General features: G+C 44.1%; 2 protein-coding genes across 2 annotated transcripts in view; both read right to left on the bottom strand.

The window, feature by feature from the left end:
* LOC308217301 (sucrase-isomaltase, intestinal-like) overlaps positions 1-15,071 on the bottom strand; it is a gene marked incomplete at both ends in the record, with an annotated part of 60,994 nt that extends 45,923 nt beyond the window's left edge. The window contains 7 exons of the mRNA XM_080610299.1: positions 332-428; positions 1,120-1,288; positions 7,398-7,508; positions 11,885-12,030; positions 12,119-12,221; positions 12,873-13,107; positions 14,957-15,071. Coding sequence (XP_080466425.1) covers positions 332-428; positions 1,120-1,288; positions 7,398-7,508; positions 11,885-12,030; positions 12,119-12,221; positions 12,873-13,107; positions 14,957-15,071 — 976 coding nt within the window. The remainder of the gene's footprint in view (positions 1-331; positions 429-1,119; positions 1,289-7,397; positions 7,509-11,884; positions 12,031-12,118; positions 12,222-12,872; positions 13,108-14,956) is intronic.
* Positions 15,072-18,963: 3,892 nt separating this feature from the next.
* Positions 18,964-22,110, bottom strand: part of KIF21A (kinesin family member 21A) — a gene marked incomplete at its 5' end in the record, with an annotated part of 91,517 nt that continues 88,370 nt past the window's right edge. The window contains 2 exons of the mRNA XM_080616470.1: positions 18,964-19,091; positions 21,131-21,330. Coding sequence (XP_080472596.1) covers positions 18,998-19,091; positions 21,131-21,330 — 294 coding nt within the window. The 3' untranslated portion in view covers positions 18,964-18,997. The remainder of the gene's footprint in view (positions 19,092-21,130; positions 21,331-22,110) is intronic.

Below are 22,110 nucleotides of genomic sequence, written 5' to 3'. Positions count from 1 at the left end.
TAAATTGATTATGCCAATCCCAGAGGAAATTTCTTCCACCTTCTCCTTTACCTGTCTGTGCATCTGGGTTTTAAAAAGAAAAAAAAAAATCAACAAAAAACAACCCAAAACTTAATAATATTTTTTTCCTGAAAATACTTCACCTTATTGAGCAGTCCTTCTAATGAAATCCCTTTGAAAACTTCATAGCAATTCCTGTGGCCTCAGTCATGGAGCAGTCACTCTTATTTATACCACATCGAAAAAGCAATCAGTAAAACAGCTTTTTATATTTACTAATTTACAATCTTTCTATACGCAGTCTATATAAGGAATCCATTTATCTTTTTACCTTGTGCATTGGAGTTCAGCAGGAGAACACCATGAGCATTGGAGTCAGCTTCTACACACAAATAGAAAGGGTGAACTCCATAGAGGTTGACAAATGGCTGAAATACAAACAACACATTAGATATGGCTTGACTTGTCTATTTTTCATATTTTCTGTTAGCTAGACACATACTGGAAGACAAGGAAATGAATTTATTCATAGTTAGAGACTTGTTTTGAAAGGCTGGGGATTTTTTTCATCTAAACTGGTATGAAGTCAAATTGATAGAAAAGAGTTATTTTTTTCTGCCTCATCATGATGGTATTTTTTAGTCTCCTCTAAAAAGTTAAACCTTAAACTCAGCCAAAACCCTCAAAATGGCACTGGTAAGAACTGCTTTGCTAGTTAAAATAGATTCATCAACCACTGACTCAAGTTTAGCTGAACATCTAATGGGTCCTACTGAAGTCCAGCTTCTTTGGATGAACACAGATTGAACCAAGCATGAAATTAAATGCTTTCCTGAACCAGGATCTTGGCACACAAAATACTTTTTTTTCCCCAAAAAACTAACTGCATCGTGAGAAAGCTTCTGATAAAAGGTTTCAAAGTTTCGTCAAAATGACTCATGGTTTTGTCATTTAATTAAGCCTTAAGACACCTGTGAAATGTGTGACATTCCGTGTTCGGCACTGATTCGCTTTATCAGTGCTACTATACGGAGAGAGGTGCTCCCTCAGCAAAGCTGTACCTCACCACCTCCTTGTGGTGATACAACTCAGGACAATGTGCTGTACAAAGTGAATTACCTCTGGTGCCTGATCTCTGCTGAACATGCCATAGGTAACAAAGTCCATGCTGTGTTTGAAGGATGGGTGCTCATGTTCACCAAACCCATACACCGAAGTGGATGGCACAGTAGTTGTGATCTGAAGATACTGGTTGGAGAAAATCAGATCAGTGAGGGGACTGTCCCACCTACAACAAACAGAGGGGGACACAATTAGTTTGCTTCTCTTTGTTATGCATCGTTTGAAATTTACATCTGCCTGTTTATACTTCTTCCACATTTTGGAGACTAACAGTATTAAAAAAACCCACAACGCTAAATTCTGTGCAAGCTTCTAGCATGCTTAACCTAACACACACTGAATTCATCTTGCAGTGGCTGCAGCTATCTTGTCTACTGATACAATAAAATGCATCACTATAATTTTGAAAGGAACAACTAAAATGAGAGAAGACACTATCTATAATCCTATTACCAAAATAAGTGGTTGCTTGTGGTATTTCTATGACAACCAAACACGGCCGACTAAAAATTGTTATTACACAGTGGGGTTCAGAATCCTTAATGGCAACAACAGACATTTTATGTTACCAGTTTTTACTTTCTAATCTTTTGCTGGATCAGGGCCCAAATACTCGTTACCCCTACTTTATGCAGGCACCTGAAGCAGAGGGATAGGTTCCTCCAGACTGCTTGAATGAGATGTTTTTAATGTGATGACTCTCTTACTTCTCTCACCAGTTTAATGCCTTGATTTCTACTGAATCATCTGTGGACACAGGCTCACATTTTAATTAGGTGTTACATTCTGTTTCCTATCTCTTGTGCTATAATGAGCTGTATGCTAGATGGGAGAGAATATAGTCAAGCTGTGGAGAAGTGTTTTGTTAATGGCACTGTGTATGCCATGAGTACCACATTTAGATAGCACCCTCTCGAGCCTTGTTTAACCATGAATTTGTTACAGCTAATTAAAATAAATGAGCCAAAGCCATAGAGCATAGAAGTGGCATAACTCTCCTGGTCTTTTTAATGGTCTTTTGTCAATGATTTTGACAAAATTAAATAGTTGATCAAATTGACCAGAGAATCAGAGCTGGCCTCACTATGCTGGCCTCTCCTCGAGGAAGCAAGGATGGCCAGTCACAGCGATGCCCAGAGGTGGCTCCAAGGTACCCTCCTTCCTCTCCGTGCAAAGCAGGCACAGATTATCCCTAAAATTTGTATTTAAACCTTGATCTGGTTGCTTGCCAGCAGCAACCCTCACTTCCTTCCATCATCTCCTCCACCTACACACAGTACTGAATAAGGTTATTTTTTATGGGAAGGTTAATGCACGCAAAATATCCCTGGGAATCAAATCCAGTCCTTGGCAAACAGAGGCCTTTCTGCAAGAGGCTGCTGCTGTGTAGGAACAGGGGTGGGCTCTATGGAACTGTATTCCTGTCCAAAGGAGCACCGTCACATAGCTCTGCTCTATGGCAAGGCAGGCACAGTCACTGCTCTGAGCAGACCATGGGATTACGCAAAAAGCAAAGGATGCTGGAGGGGAGATGCTTTAGGAAGAGTTTGAATATCTGTCCTAACTCATTGAGCTCTCTCCATGATGTCTGTTGAAAGGACATGAGGCTTTGTACATTCATGGTACCCACATTATGGCACTGACATTTCCCATCGTGAGAGCAATTAGTGTTGCCATGGCATTGAAAATGCTCCTTCTGCTCAGCAGAGGGTCACTGGGGGGGAGCAAACTCCAACACTAGGAACAACCCCTCTGCCCCACCATGTCTTTCAATGGCTCAGAGAAACTGTTTCATACCTCATGCATTCCCTCAGGCCACTGTCACATGCTCAACTTTTGCATGGCATCTTCAAAACAGTGCCTTGGTCTGCTTCCCTCCATCCCTCAGCTCCCCAGCAGCTGCCATTCCCAACAGTGCAGCTCCCCATGCTGCACTGCCAGCAGCCATCGCTCTCCATCAGCCTCATCTTCCCCTAGACCTCTGCTTACCAGAACAATATCTAGCATTAACTATGACATAAGAAGACTGGCAATGACTCTTTCTTTTCTCTGGGCACAAATTTGTCTTCTCCATCTGAAGGAGAGCATGAACAGGTTTTCCTCTGGCATCCCTCTCTGCCTCCACTCCCAGGTGGTGCCTTGTGCTCTGCAGCACACTGTGGTAAGCTGCTGTATTATTCTATATGTTTGCTTGTGTTGTGTTGGCAAAAAGCAATCTTTTAAATGAAAAACAGAGATTTCTGAAACACTTGGAGACAATAAAATAATGCTCTATTTCCCTCATTTCCCTTCCTGCTGGTTTAAAGCAGAGAGAAGGAACAAACAGAAGGGAGCAGAAAATGACACTATGTGCGTGGTTCTCCAGCAGTTCTACAACCCATAACAGTGCTGTGATGGACAACAGAAGGGATCTAAAAAATCTAAAAATACAGCTGAGAAGTTGTTCACTGTCAAAAAACCCCTACCAGCAGCTAGACACAGCAAAGCCTGTGAAGAGGAGAAGCCTTTCCTTTGCACTAGAGGTAGTAGCTGCTTTCAGGTTCATGGCTGAAAGTCCTAACTCTTTAGTGTCTCTGTGGTGGGAATACTCCTGCCTGTAGAAATACATCCCACATGTCTGCCTGGCCCATTGCCTGCTAACAGCTGCCTGCTGCCTGTCTGGGAAGCCTGCCTTCCCAGCTAGCGTTTTCTTCCATACACCGTGCACTGTACTCAAGAGTCACGTACCTTAGAGTAATATGAACTGGACATGACAATTGACTTGGCTGACTGACTTCACTCTGTTTATTGGAGACCAATAGTTGTGGTGTGCGCAATGGCTCAGAGCATGGACCCACCTGCCATATGCAAGCAGCTGGTAGCACTTAAGAGGGACACTTGGGACACATGTATGATGTATCATTAGGACATGCACCATGCATTATCTGGACATTCAAACACCATTTTAGATCGGGAGAGGGTTTTTTCCTTCTTGTTGCAATGAATCCTGGGTTACTCTGAGGTGTGAACACCTGTCCTACTCAGATGCTTGCAGAAAATATCTTCTCTAACATCTGCTTTACTTGGCTTCCAGATCCTTTGGAAACCACAGCTTTATGAAAGGGAGCACACTGAATATATCACCTGTTTGCCAATTCAGGGGGAAACTTCACATGGCTATCATGGGTCTAAGCCTCTTGGCAGAGCTTGGGCTACCTTTTCAGAGGGCCCAGGAGATTGCTGTATGTACAGGCTGCCTATAAAGCAGTAAAGCACCATAGGGGCTAAAAAGTATAAGCCCTACTTTTAGGTGAATTTCAAACATACTTTGCTGCTGCCTGGGGACTGGCTCAGCATCAGTCAGTTGATGGTAAGCAATTGTTTTCATTTGCATAAGTCATCTTTCTTGGGTTTATTTGGGTTTATCTCTTTGTTATTTTATATTTTTTTTGTTGTTATTATTATTATATTTTAATTCTTAACATGTTTATCTCAACCTGTGAGTTTTCTCACTTTTACCCTTCCAATTCTCTTTGCACCCATGCTGCTGGAGGGGGCAGTGAGCAAGCGGCTGTGTGGGGCTCAGTTGCCATCTGTGGTTAACACAACAGACATATGCCTTATTAGCTGTAAGTCTTGGGGCACCACTGGACTGCAGAAGGCACATGAAGAATAAATTCTTATATGCTTATCTTTCCTTTAAGGTGATTTATCAAATAGGTAGAGAAAGTAACCAACAGATTTTCCACTTTAAAAGGAAGAATTGCAGGTATATTTACATTTCTTGACACAGTTCTGCTCTACTTCTACTGTATTTTTTGCCATAGTGTCTGAGTATGTCCTATAAGTTGCTGGATATATAATGCTTCATTTTTGTTCAGAAAAACACTTGGATAAGTGGTATACCTACAATAATTCTTGCCTGTGTAACATAAATCTTCGTGATTAGAAGACTAAAACAATGGCTTTTACAAACTAGAAGCAAACTCAAGTTACCCATGATGCACACAATTTCCTCCTATTGCATTCAGCAAAATTGCAGTTTAAGACAATAGTGTCATAAATCATTCTAATAGCTTTTACTATGTAAAAATATCTTCATGGTAAGTGGCGGCTGTGTTTACTACCACAATCAATAAAAAAGGCAGCTGAACTCTGCAGCAGCCTTTTTGGAAAATGGGGAAAATCTTGATTAGATTGGGGTTATTTGTGCCATATCTTCCCAAGTGTGATAGCAAATGAGGTATTCCAAACTCTTAATAGAGAGAAAGGAGCACTTATCTGGCTTGGAAAAAATGTTCTGCCTTCCATTATTCATATAACATCATGAAGGAAAAGTCAGAAGGAAAACGGATATTAAAGTAGAGAATCAAATCAATAGTCCATCCCTCTGCAGCCTGTCTCCAGTAACAGCCCAGGCCAGATATCGCAGAGGAAGACGTTAAGATGTCACTCAGCCAGTTTTGCAATAATCTGCTTATGGAGGAAGTTTCTGGCTGTTTTCATAGAATTAGCTTTATGTTGTGGAACATGGAGACAAAAATAGTTGTTTTGGGTTTTTTTCTATAGATGATTGTTTTACTATGCTTGAATGTGCATCCTGCAAAGCCTCCCATGTCAGCACCACCCTGGGGCAACGAGTCCCACAGAGTAATCACACACTGCAAAATGAGGATGTCTTTGTTATTTATCGCTGCCCTAAAGCAAACAGTTCCCAGCCTTTTACTGTCTGTTCTGGAGGAAATCCATGCTTTCTTGAAGACTCCATGCTTACACTTGATACTACCTCCTCCAAGGGTTGTTGGTGTTAGTAGCAGGAGCAGAAAGAAGAACAGGACTCAACCTGAGAGCACACGCCATGAGATAACTCAGAGGCAAGGCTTTGCTCCCTCACCTGCCTTATTACAACCCAATGTTTTCTCTCCTATTTTTATTGCTGTAGGTCCCTGCACAACCCCATCTAATTTTCACCCTATGCAGGTGAAGCAGCAGCTATCACCTGATAATGCTTGTGAGGTGGACTGATGCCAGCCTTGTGAAGTTTAACCATGCCAAGTGCAAGGTCCTACACCTGGGTTGAAGCAATCCCAGGCACAGCTACAGGTTGGGCAGAGAAGAGATTCAGAGCAGCCCTGCAGAAAAGGACTTGGGGGTGTTGATTGATGAGAAAATGAACATGAGCCGGCTTCAGTGTGCGCTCGCAGCCCAGAAAGCCAACCGTATCCTGGGCTGCATCAAGAGAAGCGTGACCAGCAGGTCGAAGGAGGTGATCCTGCCGCTCTACTCTGCTCTCATGAGACCTCACTTGGAGTTTTGTGTGCAGTTCTGGTGTCCTCAACATAAAAAGGACATGGAACTGTTGGAACAAGTCCAGAGGAGGGCCACGAGGATGATCAGGGGACTGGAGCACCTCCCGTATGAAGAGAGGCTGAGAAAGTTGGGGCTGTTCAGCCTGGAGAAGAGAAGGCTGCGTGGAGACCTCAGAGCAGCCTTCCAGTATCTGAAGGGGGCCTACAAGGATGCTGGGGAGGGACTCTTCATCAGGGACTGTAGTGACAGGACAAGGGGTAATGGGTTCAAATTTAAACAGGGGAAGTTTGGATTGGATATAAGGAAGAAATTCTTTACTGTGAGGGTGGTGAGGCACTGGAATGGGTTGCCCAGGGAGTTTGTGAATGCTTCATCCCTGGTGGTGTTCAAGGCCAGGTTGGATGAGGCCTTGGGTGACATGGTTTAGTGTGAGGTGTCCCTGCCCATGGTGGGGAATTGGAACCGGATGATCTTAAGGTCCTTTCCAACCCTAACTATTCTATGATTCTAATGTAGTGGCACCTGGCCTTTCTTTCTTGCTCCTGGCTCTGCAAAGGGGGTTGCAGTCAGCTATTGATGTGTCTCCCCTACATAATTCATTCCTCTCCCTTGCTATTGAGATTATATGGAGCTTCCAGTTTGTCCTGCCCTCCTTGAGCTGGCAGTTGGGTACCTCAGCTACAGCAATGGCTCCTTGCATGCAGCAAGAAGGAGAGGCGCCTGTGGATCACATTCAGGAATACCTCAAAGTCTCTGCTGCCTCTTCCCTGCAACCTTTCCAATGTGGTATTAAATCATTCCACACAAGGAAGATGCTCTGTGCATATAGTTGGCAGAGCTGGGACGGGGTTTTAAATCAAGCAGACAGACTCTGCTGTCAGCTCCCTCATCACTGCAGCCTGTGGCACAGAGACACTGACAGCACTGTGGAAAGGAAGGGAGGGAAATAAAAGCATGTGCTTGGAAAGAACAACCCAAATCTATACCATATTTCTGTTTGGGACATGCTGCTCCCTCCCATCTGTGCCAGAGCATGCTTGGGATCATGAGGGATTTCAGGGCTTTTTGGAGGTGGGTCATCGAGGAGTTTGAAGCTGCTGGTAAAGAATAACAAGAAGCATCATGTAAAAGAGATTTCTGAGGATCTGGGATTGCTTTACACCAGGAAAGCTTTCCTTAAAGGCATCAGAAAGGTCTAGCAGAGCACCATGACTTGGTTTGGTGTAGACATGAGTTATGATCCGCCCACACCCAGGGAGTGTAACTACAGCACCTGTGTGGAGGCTTTGTTTGCTCGCATCAACTGTTCTGAGCGGTGTTTTTGTTCATGCGAAGATTTACAACTGGTTCAGCTGTTCACTGGAACAGCAAGGCCATGGCTATTCACATGTTAAAATAGGAGACTGGAGTCCCTCCAGGTGTTATGTGCTCGCCTCTTTCTCAGGGACACTTGTCCACACAGCCTGCTCTAACCTGGCACAACCACAGAGGCACCTGCATGCAGCTCTGTGCCGGGACACAGGCATGCTGGGTGCCCTGGAACAGCAGCTCCCACCTCTGCAGGGAGCTCAAAGGAAAAGACTTGGGGTTTTGCATCTTCTCTGCAATGATGAAGATGCTCAGCAGCAGTTCATGCTGAACCCCTGATACAGCATGCTCAGACCCACCTCCCAAGCATCCAAACCTGCCTTCAGGCAGGCTGAGCTAACATGAAAATCTACTTAACATGCCAGATGCCACCAGTGCTCCCCTGGACCCAGCCAGCTAGTGAAGTCACTGGGGAGATGCTCCTGTAATACGGCTTGCTGAGGGTTCATCCTCCCCAGTCAAGCAAATGCAGCTGCCCATGGCGTTTCGGCCAGGATGTATAACCTATTTTGAAAGATTTCCTTCTGCACAGCTCTTCTGATGGCTAAGGAGGTTGCAGGGCCCTCCAGGTCAGGATGTGGAGGCATCCCTGAGCATCTGCATTCACTCACCCTGATGGGACAGACAGGAAAGCGAATGAAAGCAAAGCATTTCTGCTCCTCACATAGGTAATTTAACTAAAAGATGATTCAGCTGTGAGGGTAATGGTTCCTTGCCGAGATGTGATCCTTCAGTCTATAGTACTGGCTGTGCCATTTCACATAAAAATTCCTGGGAACATATAATTTCTTTCTCTATATGCAAAATCCCGTGTCTCCGTTGATGAGAATATTTTAGTAGCAGCCCTGCCATTGTCTGCAGGATAAAACACCATTAACTGCTCATTATATTCACCCACAATTTCCTCTATTTGGGGTCAGATGGGACTCGGAACTCCTTTACCTGCCTGGAGGCAGCACACGTTTTTCCAGCAGCAACGATCCATAGCAGAGCTTCACGGCGAGTGCTGCGCCGATGCTGCTAACCAAGACTGCCCTCTGCCTCCCCGGGCTCTGAAGCGCATCACTGCTGCACCCCACGTCTGCTGCTGAGCACAGATTCTGCTGGGCGAGGGGTGCCTCACTCACTGCTGCGGTATGGAGGAGGCGTACCAGGGCCCATAGTAGGCCAGTGAACGTGCCCTCCTGGAAACCTGCTCAGCAGGGGCCGACTTGTGCTCCTCTGCCTCTTGCTGTGCCTTTGGCAGCTCAGTGGATCAATCCCTGCATCTGCTTCGCACCAGGGCCCTAACCTTAACTGGGATGCCCGAAGTTTCAGGATGCTCTGACCAACCCAGACTAAGCCCTTGGGGTTTGGGTGAAGATGTGGAGGGCTGGGTGGGAACGGGCCATGAGCTGCTCACCTTGTCTTGTTAGGCATTCCCCCCTTACATCATCATCCCAATAAATGAGCCTTTACAAAAAACCTTTTCTTACAAAGAGAAGAAAACTGGATTTTTAGCGTAAGCCCCCTGTTCTCACAAAGCTGTTAAGTCTAACGAGGAGTTAAACTATTTTTGTTATCAGAATAATGCATAATACATTCACTTACAATAGCCTGGGGAAAACACCCACAAAAAACTTCACAGAACTGACTGGAATACGCATAAAAAGAGATGCCACAAGACTGTAGTTTAAAAGGATGGGCAGCTAATTAAAAACCTGGTGTGACAGTTCCATCTGCAGAGGCTGTATTGTCTTGCATCACACATGTTAAACCATCCTTACAGTGCTCGCAAAATGACGCTTGTATTTTGAGTCTGTTTAACAAAGAGTTTCTTGGGAGCATGGAAATCTGAGCTGATTTTTTAATTACTTGATCCCAGTGATCAGGGAATGTTCTTACACTGGTGGTGGGGCGCAAGACGGGCAGAACTGGTGCTGAGGAAGAAGTGGCCACGCACATGTTGGGGCTTGCTCTGAAGCAGGCTGTTAGCAGCCAGATCGCAGTGTGTGTCCTCCCAGAGCACGCCTCCTGACTTGTGAGGCCACATGGAGGGACCTAATCAATGCTCCTCAGAGCCACTACAAGGTCAGCCAGTGCACGAGAGTTGGGTATAATCAGGAGATTCACGTCTAAAGATGCTGTTGATCTGAATTAAAATGCTAATATAGACACAAACACAGCCTGATGCAAAGAGTACCCATATTTCTATGTTCTGTGCATCTCCTTCTCCTGCCTGAGTCAAGCAGTGATAACCCAGAGCAGTCTATAATGCTGTCATTTGTCACCACAGACAGCAGAGGCTGCTGCTAATGTCATGCTGTAGCACCCCCGAATGCAGCTGCAGGAGTGCACCTTGATTGGGGTTCTCTTGCCAAGTATCACAGTATCACAGTATGTTAGAGATTGGAAGGGACCTCAAAAGATCATCTAGTCCAATCCCCCTGCCAGAGCAGGAACACCTAGATAAGGTTACACAGGAATGTGTCCAGGCGCGTTTTGAATGTCTCCAGAGAAGGAGACTCCACAACCCCCCTGGGCAGCCTGTTCCAGTGTTCCGTCACCCTCACTGAGAAGAAGTTTCTTCTCAAGTTTAAGTGGAACTTCTTGTGTTCCAGTTTGTACCCATTACCCCTTGTCCTATCATTGTTTGCCACTGAGAAGAGCCTGGCTCCATCCTCGTGACACTCCCCCTTTATATATTTATATACACTAATAAGGTCACCCCTCAGTCTCCTCTTCTCCAAACTATAGAGACCCAGCTCCCTCAGCCTTTCCTCATAAGGGAGATGCTCCACTCCCTTAATCAACTTAGTTGCCCTGCGCTGGACTCTCTCCAGCAGGTCCCTGTCCTCCTTGAACAGAGGGGCCCAGAACTGGACACAATATTCCAGATGCGGTCTCACCAGGGCAGAGTAGAGGGGAAGGAGGACCTCTCTCGACCTACTGACCACCCCCCTTCTAATACACCCCAGGATGCCATTGGCCTTCTTGGCCACAAGGGCACAGTGTTGGCTCATGGTCATCCTGCCATCCACTAGGACCCCCAGGTCCCTCTCCCCTACACTACTCTCTAACAGGTCATTCCCCAACCTATACTGGAACCTGCGGTTGTTCCTGCCCAGATGCAGGACTCTACACTTCCCCTTGTTATATTTCATCAAGTTTCTCCCTGCCCAACTCTCCAGCCTGTCCAGGTCTCGCTGGATGGCAGCACAGCCTTCTGGCGTGTCAGCCACTCCTCCCAGCTTAGTGTCATCAGCAAACTTGCTGACAGTACACTCAATTCCCTCATCTAAATCATTGATGAATATATTAAATAATACTGGTCCCAGCACTGACCCTTGAGGCACTCCACTAGATACAGGCCTCCAACTGGACTCCGCCCCATAGACTACAACTCTCTGGCTTCTGTCCTTCAGCCAGTTCGCAGTCCATCTCACTACCTGATCATTCAGACCACACTTCCTCAATTTAGCTATGAAGATGCTGTGGGAGACTATGTCAAATGCTTTGCTGAAGTAAAGGTAGACCACATCCACTGGAGATGTGTTGGTGGAAGCCAAGAAAAAGGGAAATTATGACCCCTGGTGACCTTGGCAGTGGAGGAGCTTTTGCTGAAGTTAAGCTAATGGTGCCAGCTTGAGAAAACAGCTGTATTTTTGTAGTGACAAACTAGACCCACAAATGCCATTCATTGAAATCAGTAGAAGTTACGGACCTATGGCCTCTGTGGCTTTGAGCTTTAATTTCGTAGACCTACCTCTTGGAGAGGGAGAGCAGATTTGGTGCTCAATTTCTGGCATATTGAAACACCCCAAATTTCAGAAATCTTGGTCCAGTGCTTTCACAAGTTAAGTCCAGCACCGTCCCAAGCTGTGGAAGTGTAACCTCAAAAGTTGGTTTGCTGAATAACCTTTTGCACATGCACATAGATAACTGTCTGCTACAAAGGCACATAGTCCTATTAATAATAAGTATTTTCCAGGGATAAGGCACAAATCGGTGCTTATGCCATGTCCACTTTGTGTTGAGCCTGTGCCACACAGACCTAAGCAATTGGGTGTGAGGAATCGGTGCTTAATTCCTGTGAAGAGCGATGTGAATGACATGTGGTACTCACAGCACAGTGCCGGTGCTTTTCCTCCTGATCCTGAAGTGTGAGGAGTCATCTGTGAGCTCCACATCATAGCTGGCCTCATCGGCAGTAACCCCAGGGGAGTCAATCTTGAGTGGGACCTCAAACCTCTGACTGTTGGGGTCATAGAGCTAAAGCGAGGAGAGGAAGAGGCAGGTTAGCTCATTTGTTAGCACATACTGCCTTGGTTTATTGCCTGCCCCCCACTCCAACACTCACCCTGAACCGGAGCCTGTCCCTTGTCTGGAACTCCACTTCCAAGGCGACCGGGGAAATATCATTTCCGAAGAGGGACAAGACCTGGTGCTTGCTCAGTGTTACCCTGTGGTAGAAACATGTGCTGGTGCCCACCACATTTGCTTGCTACCTGCAACCACTCCGGCACAGGCCAGAGGGAATCAACTCAGTCACTACATATCAGCTCTTTAAACATAAATCATTGACTTATCAAAAGAAATAATCCCTGAAGTTAGTTTAGGCTCTCCTTGCCATTAATAGATAAAATAGGTACTACTGATCTCCTGGCACACAGCTCCCATGGTGGGAGGGACCATACTGTGCCATCACTCAGTTTCCTCACCAGCAGTGTGGTATGAGCAAACGACCCCAACTCTGCGTGGCTTACGCTCAAGGGGGTATGTTTATTATCCTTGCTGTCACAAGCTGAGCACAGGGTAGAGAATTAGACATTAGGAAGAAGGCTTTGACTTCAGGTTGCCCGGAGAAGCTGTGGCTGCCCCATCCCTGGCAGTGTTCAAGGCCAGGTTGGACAGGGCTTGGAGCAACCTGGTCTAGTGGAAGGTGTCCCTGCCTTGGCAGGGGGGTTGGAACTGGATGAGCTTTAAGGACGTTTCCAACTCAAACCATTCTAGGACAGGATTCTAGGAAGGTCTGTGTGGAGCTGCCCTGGGGTGGCAGCAGTGGCCACCGCGCAGTGCAGGATTGCAGCACTGAAGGAACCGCGCACACTTACCTCCATCCTGTGGCTGTCTTCTCGGTGCTCCCACCCAGCGAGTAGCCATAGGGACTGTCCTCGGGGAAGAAGCACCAGGGAGCGCTGGGCACGTCGGTGGCACACCACGTGCAGCCCCGCGCCTCGCAGGCCTCTTGGGATGCGCCGGGCTGAGGGTGGCAGTTGATGCGTTTCTGCACTGCCGCTGCCCCCGAGCACTGTGGGTCCGAGGCTGAGCTGAGGCACCTGCCAGCCACTGGCAGCGGGAAACAGCGCTCAGTTAAATAATAACCAACAATGCAAACTTCTTCTTTCTTCCTTGTTGTATTTTTTCCCCCATTTTGGGGCTAATACATGTGATTCCTCTGACTAAGATGATGGCAGAGCAGCCTGCCTGCTCCGGATCGAGGCAAGAGCAACCAGTCTCTTTTACAAGCCAAGGCAGTGGGTCTGTGTTATTCAGTGCTCAGAGCTGCTGGTGCTCAGCCGAAGCACGACTCGCTTGAAATACTCATGGAAAGTTAAAGAGCGGGTAATGAAACTGCTGGCGAGGTGGGAGAGCAGCACTTCAGGCTGCCTGAACAGGGGGTGTATGCACTTCAGTGAGGACTAAAACTGCTGTCGGTATTAGAACACTATGTTTTCAGTGTACTTATTCTCTCTCATGCTATACACAGAGGCTATACATATATATACACACGCAAGTATGTGAAATGAGCATGCACCTGTATGATATAAATATAAAAATGCTGATTATATGCATGTTTGCACTGGGTTTTATTTCCATACTCTATGACTACTACATATATACGTAGTATTAATAGCTGGTGATAATACAGAGGTAGGGTTATAAGTAAAGGGAAGATGTTAAAGAAAAGGCACAAATTAGTCACTTGCAGAATCACCCCTACAAAGCCTTAGCAAGGTGCTGAATCTTCTCCTTTTCGCAGCTGCAGGTCGAGCCCTGCGGTTCCCCTGCACTGAGTGCGGTTCTCCCTCTCCTCCTGAGAGCAGGGGCACTGTGAGACTGCCTCGCTGCTGTTCTGCCAAAACACCCTGGTATCAAGCACCCTTAAAGGGAGCAGAACTGCAGGCAGCATATTTATCTTGAAGTTAACTTTTGTCATTTTAGTCATTACCGCAGTACTCAAAGACTAAATCTACTTGAATGATAATTGCTCTTTTCCATGAAATGACTAATACCTCTGCCTTAATTATTTTTTCTTTTAATGTGGACTGTTGTGTGCTTGAAAGCTTAAAGCACGATTGCTGATGCAGTCTGGGCTTCTCCATAGGAAAAACTTAACAAGCAGATGTGCACAAGCAATAATTATGTATACTGGGAAAATTTACAGAATAGAACTGTAGCTTCACTGGAAAATGCCATCACGCAGCTATGCCAGGGTTTATTCCCAAATAGGAGATGGGAATGCAGAAAAGCAGGAGCTGAGTGCCATCTACATTCGTCTTTTGAGAAAGCTCTCATCCCCTTCTGACAAAGGAGCATCTGATGCTCAGGTCTTAGGCTCCTGGGACACACAGCAGAGCTCTCTGCTTGCTGCCACAAGACCTCTTATCACCTTCTATAGGCAGGTATTCACACAAAAAACCCCGTTACCCTTCCCCAGCTGCCAGACAGGCAGGCTTGGCTTCCACCTTTGTTTTCTGGGGTGGACAGTCATGCACCAAAGGCTGGCTGCTTTCCACCCAGCATTCACCCCCAGTGATCTGTAACATAGGAAAGCCCTAAAGTCAGATCCTCTTTTTCACCCAGATTGCAACAGAAATATGAAGATCCCTCTACAATCCCCAGATTATTTCTTCTTGGAGCAGAAATCAGGGGGGATTCATCAGTGGTCTAATGAAAAACTAAGACACTGGGCTGGGTGGGTAAACTCTTGCCTTTTTGTACTGTGCCCCTGCTGCAGACGAGGGAAAGACAGTGTGCAAGTGCCATGAAAATAACTGCCCTGCCGCTGTCTCACTATGCATTGAACAATCGTACTTGTGCAAGGAGGTGGAAGGATTTCAAATGCTTCCTGCAACCCTCTGGATCCTGATGTCCTTAAACCTGGGCAACTGCAGAGGGTAAAAGAACGCTGTACCAAGGACCACCTCTGCAATCAGTGCACGGCTTCTGTGTCCAGCAGCTTCACACTGCTCTGCCTTGGACGCTCGAGTTAACACCTCATCAGAAGCAGCACAAAACGGTGAACCCATCGCAGCTCACTTAGGATTATTTCTTTGTTTGGTTGGTTTTTCATATCGGAGTCAAACACGGCATCAGTAATTTCATTGCTGACATCAAAGAATCTTACTGAACATATGCAGCAGATTATTAACTTGGTGACAATTTACATAGCGTAGGTCCATGGGACACTTATCAACTCATTTGTATAATAAAATGCTATTGAAATACTTCACAAGAAGGAGGTTGCGAATGAAAACTCTAGGTCAAGGGAAAATTCTCTGCAGGAAACAAAAAATTTCCTTAATTCCCCCTCCCCCATCAATGTGAAGCTTAAATTTTCCAGTAAATTTTGCAAACAGGCACTTGGCAAGGTACGAGGAGCTGAACCTTGCTCATCTCTGGATTCCTGGATTTACTTCAGTTATAGCACAAATGGGGTAGCAGCAAGTGGCAAGATGCAATTTTCTTTCCGTGCTTTTACAAAACATTCTCATTTTAAAATCTCTGCACCATTTTCACTGCCTTTATGGCCTATGTCTGTAATCATACATAGAAGATGAAATGCAAATGAGCAGTTGAATATAGCAGCAGTTATGGCTACTTGCGTTTCCATAATAATTGCCATGGGAACAGAAGCTAAAGCAAGGTAGTTTGAAAGATATATGTGAGAAATTATCCCCACTGATGTTTAAAAACCTTGACTTCAACTTTCTGAGATTGGATTAGGAACTGCTGCAGTAAGGCATAAGCAAGGAATTAAAGTATTACCACAGACCTTTTAATTCAATAGCGTTAGTCTTTACATTCTGGGTTCATCCATATGTTTCAAAGGCAGTTGCTGCAGAGGTTCCCTCTTCCTTTACCCGGCAGCGTAAGATTTTTCTCCCTTTATTAGATCTGGACCAAATTAACCTCCGGTACACTGGGAGAAAGAAAATGCCAATCTAGCAATGCACAGGGCAAGTTTCAGCAGCTGAACAGTCCTATTGACTCCAGAGTCTGTGCTGTGCCCAGGGAGCTGAACATGCTGTTGAACTGGGGTGTATTTCTGAACAAGCCAGTCTTGGTGCCCTGCCACAGATTCACCTCAGGCGGAGTTAAAGCCACTCTGGGTTGTCTCCTTTTCCATGTAAAAAGATTGCCTCTCCTAATAGCTCTTTCGCTACCACATTTATATCCTGTTTTTAAAGCCTACAGCAAAATACAGGTGCCATATGTTTACCTGCCAGAACAACAGCCAAGCAGCACAGGCTCCTGATCCACTCCATGGTCAAAGGGCAATTTCTGCAGGCGGCATGGAGCCTTTTATACAAGGCAGGGGCACAAGAAGCAGGTGTACTGATACATCATAGAAACACTGCAAATATTTTCTCACTGTTTGTACCTTTCATGAGATTAATTGTAACACATGACCCTGGATTTAAGAACATATCTAAGCAGATAAGACGGGATAGAGCTAGCAATTTGTCCACAAGCTTTGCTTAACTTCTGAAATCCAACCGGGAGAATGATTTTGCCATGATTTTTTAGAATTCATAGAAAAAATTTCAAACACCACATTTTTAAACAAACACCTTCAGACAAGCATAGACCAGCACCTACCTTCTTCTGATTTCACATGATCTTTTGTCACATACCTAACTTCAGAGGACAAATGAAAAGTTTGGAGAAAACCAGTTGAAGAATTCTCCATTAAAACAAGACACTGATAAGTGTGACCTTTACAAATTCCTTCCAATTACTTGATGGCAAGAACTTTCAGAATAAAGCTGTATTCTATGGTAAGAGCTGGTTTAGGTGGAATGTCTTCCTGGAGGGAAACACCCAGAATCTTTCTATACACACATTCTCTAAGTTATATGGGTGCCTTCATGAAACAAGCTGGCTGTGCTGTCAAGCATCACCAGAGAAGCATCTGCAAGCCAGACTACATGACAGCTGCTATTTACTAGGTTTGTAAGGACTTTTGTCCTGCAGTTGCAAACCACAACGTTCTCATGAAGCTTACGCACACTAAACACACATTAACACCCCACAACTACCCAGGGTTCCCAGATGACAGCTGTGAGTGTTCAGCTCAAAATCAGGGGCCACCAACATGTTGCCATCATTTGCTGGTGGCCTTTACCTGCTGGGCCAGGCAGAACAGGGACCCTCCACAGGTACACAAAGCCTCTCATACGAGTCTTGTACGTAAATGCACTCTCCATTGGGAGTTTTGCTTGAAGGCACGCTGTAGTCCAAATCCTGCATGCATGCATCCCTTGAGTAGTCACAAAGCATCATAGAGAAACATTAATTGATCTGGCTGTTATTTATTTTAACCAACCTATACATAGTTCCTTAACAATATGTATCTTTACTTGTTTGTGCCAAAAGTTGGAAAAAATCAGTAACTTCAGATCACACGCAGCATTTATTTTCATCTCCTTTCACGCTGAGCTGAGAGGAAATTATTTCCCCAAGATCAGTAGAAGGCATCACAACTATATTTTGTTTGACAGACCATATGTAATAAGGTAAGAACTGTCAGTTCTTAGGAACAGGAGCCATCTGCTTCATTTTAACTCTGTACTGTACTTAGTATGGGGGAATCCTACCAGCATTCCTATCTACCATCAAAACACAAATAATGGCCAACAAGAACACAAACGCAGGATACCAGAATAACTTATGGGCTATATTACTCAGCAAGCTACTCCACTGCATTATGTAAAGCTGTGCATTCTACATTCAGGGCCTTTGCAAGGAAAGTGAATTTTTTTATAAGCAAGCATGACGAAAAAGTCAAAACCAAGAAGTAGTTCACAGTCACATCTTTATTTAAGCGTTACCTACATAAGCTATAATTTACAGACCTATATTTCCTGGAAAATAAACCAACCAAAACAAACACCAACCAAAAAAAGCTCAATATCCAAACAGTGTATCTCAATCTACATAAGTCTTTAAAATCTGCAGAATTTACAAATTAATGTTCAAAACAGTTGCGTAAATTATACATCCTCCCTCAATATCCACACTCTAAGGGCTTTAAAAGTCATACAGGCACAAGATAAGATATTTTCTTTGTACAACCATCTATTTACATAGCTTTTTCCAATACAGGTGGTTCAGTTCTCAAAGCCAAGGTTTGCAAAACAGTGTATTTAAAATACATTTAGCAGCATATAAAATTAGATAAAAAGGAAAGACATTTTGCTTTAGAAAAGAAAATGTGAGATGATAGAAACAAATCTGTAAGAAAAATAGATTAAGGTATACTTCTGTCATGACATTGAGAACACCTAGTCATTACAGAATACAGGCAAAACACTAATAAAACATACCAGTTTATGAGCATTTGAGTTCTAGTCCTGAGCACAGAGTATACATAGCTGCACAACTTTGGTCAACAAGGATTCTATGCTAACATTAACACAAATCACATGGCATTCTGTTAGCAGGATACAGCTGTGTCAGATAGATGTGTCATTAACAGCTTCTTCACTCCACTTCTCTAACAGTGTAAGTGACCTTTAGAATCTTGAAACTGCCTGTCATAATCAAAGGCTTATTACTGGGACATCATCACTCCCCTGCTACCCTAAAATGCAAACCAGCTAATCATACTGGTGAGTGAAATACAGCAGAGCACTTGTTATATATTCCAGGTTATAATTTTGAGACGGTCATTAGACTGATTTCCAGTTAATTTAAACTGCAAGTATTACATATGCACACAGTTTCAGCCATAATACATAGACATATATGTGACCACTGAGACACAAGCTGGTTACCAAGAGGTTATTTTTTTCTTAAATACAGTACATATTTTAAGGACAGCAGGTCTAGTGGAAGAGTTCACTCCTAATTGTCAGTTCATTCCAGTCATCAGTGTTTACCTAATAAGCATGCAGCAAACTGCATTGAGTGCACCTCAAATTCAACAACCTATTCCTTTATCCCCATCATTTCAATTACTGGCAAGATCTTCACTTGCATCTCCTGTATCTGAGATGTGTCCGTCTATGAGGTTTCGAGCTTTCCAGATCCTCACGGTCCGGTCACTGAAAACCAAACCAAAGCAGTATTAGAGAGCTAGGTAATTAAATTGATGAGGGAGATGTATTGGGGAGGGAAGGGGAAAGCAGGGAATGAGAGGGAAGCTTTCTTAAAAGCTTGAGTGATTTATTCAGAAAGGCATTGTTGGCAAAATAGTATTTCCTTAATGGATATGCAAGGGTCATTCCACCTCCAGGAGATTTTGCAATCGAACATGTACAACATTTAAGATTCCCTAACCTTAACACAGCACTGGCTACTACATTTAAGCATCTAGACAAATATAAAGATTGTACATCTAAAGAAAGAAAAAATTTTACTCTGCTATTACTTAGTTTTTAAAATACAGCTAACGGTAACAGGCTTAAGTAGACTGACAGAGAACAGCTTCTATCATGTAACTGTTTGCAACTCAGCAGACCACAGCAAACAGTCAGTGTACTACAGAATTAGAGAGACAGACTCAACAGGACAAGGCTACTTCCTCACCATAAAAAAAAAGTGTGAAAAGTTACAACAGGTTAAATCGAACAGGACATGAAACTTGCTCTGTTTGCATGAGAGACGTCAGTCTATAATAAGGTAAAAAAGCACAGAACCATGAGATGATACAAAATCCTAATTCCTGCCTCCAGAAAGAACCCTTTGCTGGGAAACGTATACCTGTGAGGTGGTATTTGGAAACCCAGGAGAAGCAAGCTCGAATTCTGTACTTTTGGCAACAATCATTATTTACACAATTTTAAAGTATGTGTAAGTAAAATATCACATGGAATATGTTAAAAACTCTATTAGCATAATTAAAAAGTAAAATGGTCTTGTTAAATAGCAATTTATCCTGTGAAAGGGGAGTAAAAGTTGTGAATTTCTCAAACATTGAATTGCATGACGAGCAAACATTGACTCATGCTTTAGTTATAACCCCCTCAAAACCAGCCAGGAGGCAGCAGTCAGGACAGACTTTATCACAGTAGAGAGGTTTTCTGACTTGTGCCTTTCCTTCACTGTAAATTGTGAGTAATACCCCAAGTTCTGTAGACCTTCACCACAAGGTTACAAGTGCCAAAAGGCTAGGATTTTCTTTTGCTAGTAATAAAGAACAAATTTCAGATGCATGCATGTTCTAAACTTCTCTCACTTGCCTTATCTTTAGGCAAATAAAAACACAAGCTTTGATGTCTCTATCCCATCTATTAATGCTTAAGTATAAAAATTTCCCACCAAAGGTGGCAACTTGGCAACTTTGAAATCCTGCTCTAAGACTTGCTTTCAATTCAGAAGGCCAGAATCTTCTGCAAATGGCACTAGAAGATAACACAATAGCTTTCTCAGCTTCTGTTCTCAGACTACACCACTAAATGCAGGAGGCAGCAGCAAAGCTAGCTTTCTCCAGAAAGAGACATTTTTCTTGGTCAGGTTCCCTGAGGTTTCAGCTACTCAATTTGCTCACTTTTACTGAGAAAGCGACTATTCCAATCAAGGCATTTAAAGGACAATAGGAAGGCTTGCAAAGCTTCTGCTATATGCCAGCACTTAAAACCAAACAAACAAAACACTCAATCAAACTAAAACGAAACACATACCATGGCTTTTAGAAAAATTCCCACAGGCCAGGGATCAGTCCTGGCAGTAAACAGCTCAGCTGCAGAGACAAGCTGGTAAAGTTCTCAGCTGTTACCAAATTCTCCCTGCCATCCTGTAGATCAGTGGTCTCCAAAGTTTCCTGATCATGCACCCCTACCACTAAAAATTTTCTGAGCACACACCCCCATGTGTATTTATTCACTCATACACATGTACTATTGAAGTTCTCATATTTTCTTCCTGAACCTCAATGGATCACGTTGCACATCCCCTGGGGTGCATGCACCCCACCTTGGAGATCACTGCAGTAGATTAACTAGCGTTCAGGCTTATGGACTGGGTCTCCCCATGCTTGCTATGAAACGACTTACACAACTGAAGCTCTCCTAAATGCATTTGCGTAGACAGAATTCTATTGGGAGCAATGGAAAAGAAAGATTCATGGAGAAGAAAAACTCACTCTGCAGCTGTGAAAATCTGGCTGGAGTTGGTGCAGATTGCATTGATAGGGCTGTCATGTCCCTTCATCTCCCCAATGGGTGCGAAGGTATCCACATTCCAGAGCTTGAGAGTGCCTCCTCTGCAGCCGCTGAGCAGAACTGGAGCGCCAGGTACCAGGCCAAGAGCACACACCCAGTCTTTATGAGCATTAGGAACTTGCTGGAAAAGAGAAGGGAGGCAAGTCTCACAGGGCTGCAGAAGCTTCTAAAGGAATGAGTGCAGAATTGGCAAAATCCCAAGTTCCAAGCCTGATTCCTGTCCTGCAGTAGATCTGCTACATGACTCTGGGTATATCCCAGCACTGCAGCTTCTCCTCCTTCAAAGCAAGGAGGGTGCTGTCTTCCATGGGGCTAATTCTGTACCATGAGTTTGTTTCTCTTTACGAAATAGTACTGCAAAACAAGAAGAAAATCCAATATGCACAGCTGACCACATGGAACAGAAATTAATTTAGGATGATGCTAAATCTGCATGTGTTCAAACGCATATTTGAACATATGGTCTTTGTTTCAGGTCTGACTGTAAACTATAAAACACATAAAAAGAAAATCCAGAACACTGCTCAAAAATATACCAGGGAGACAGAAACTATAGATATATTTGCCTTACTCCTTTCTTCTTTTCCCATTACACATTATAAATTGATGTTGTGATGTAGCACTCAACAATACATTAATTCTTTATCGAGCAAAGACACTCACTAGCATTTTACTGTTAATTCAGAAACCGAAATGCTGCACAGACCAGCTAAGAATAACATCCATTTGGTACCATCACTGTATAATAGCCCAAGTTTGCTGTCTTTTAAGGGGACTAAGAACGGCTCTTCTCCAGTTCACTTTGGTAGGAACTGCTTTGCTTTGCTGCATTTCTCATATTAGGAAGTACACTCAGCTTTCTAGGCTCATCATGACATTTTACGTATACTGCTATCACAAC

Source organism: Psittacula echo (assembly GCF_963264785.1).
Source record: "Psittacula echo genome assembly, chromosome: 1".
Taxonomy (NCBI): domain Eukaryota; kingdom Metazoa; phylum Chordata; class Aves; order Psittaciformes; family Psittacidae; genus Psittacula; species Psittacula echo.
This window is presented reverse-complemented; position numbering and strand designations above follow the sequence as displayed.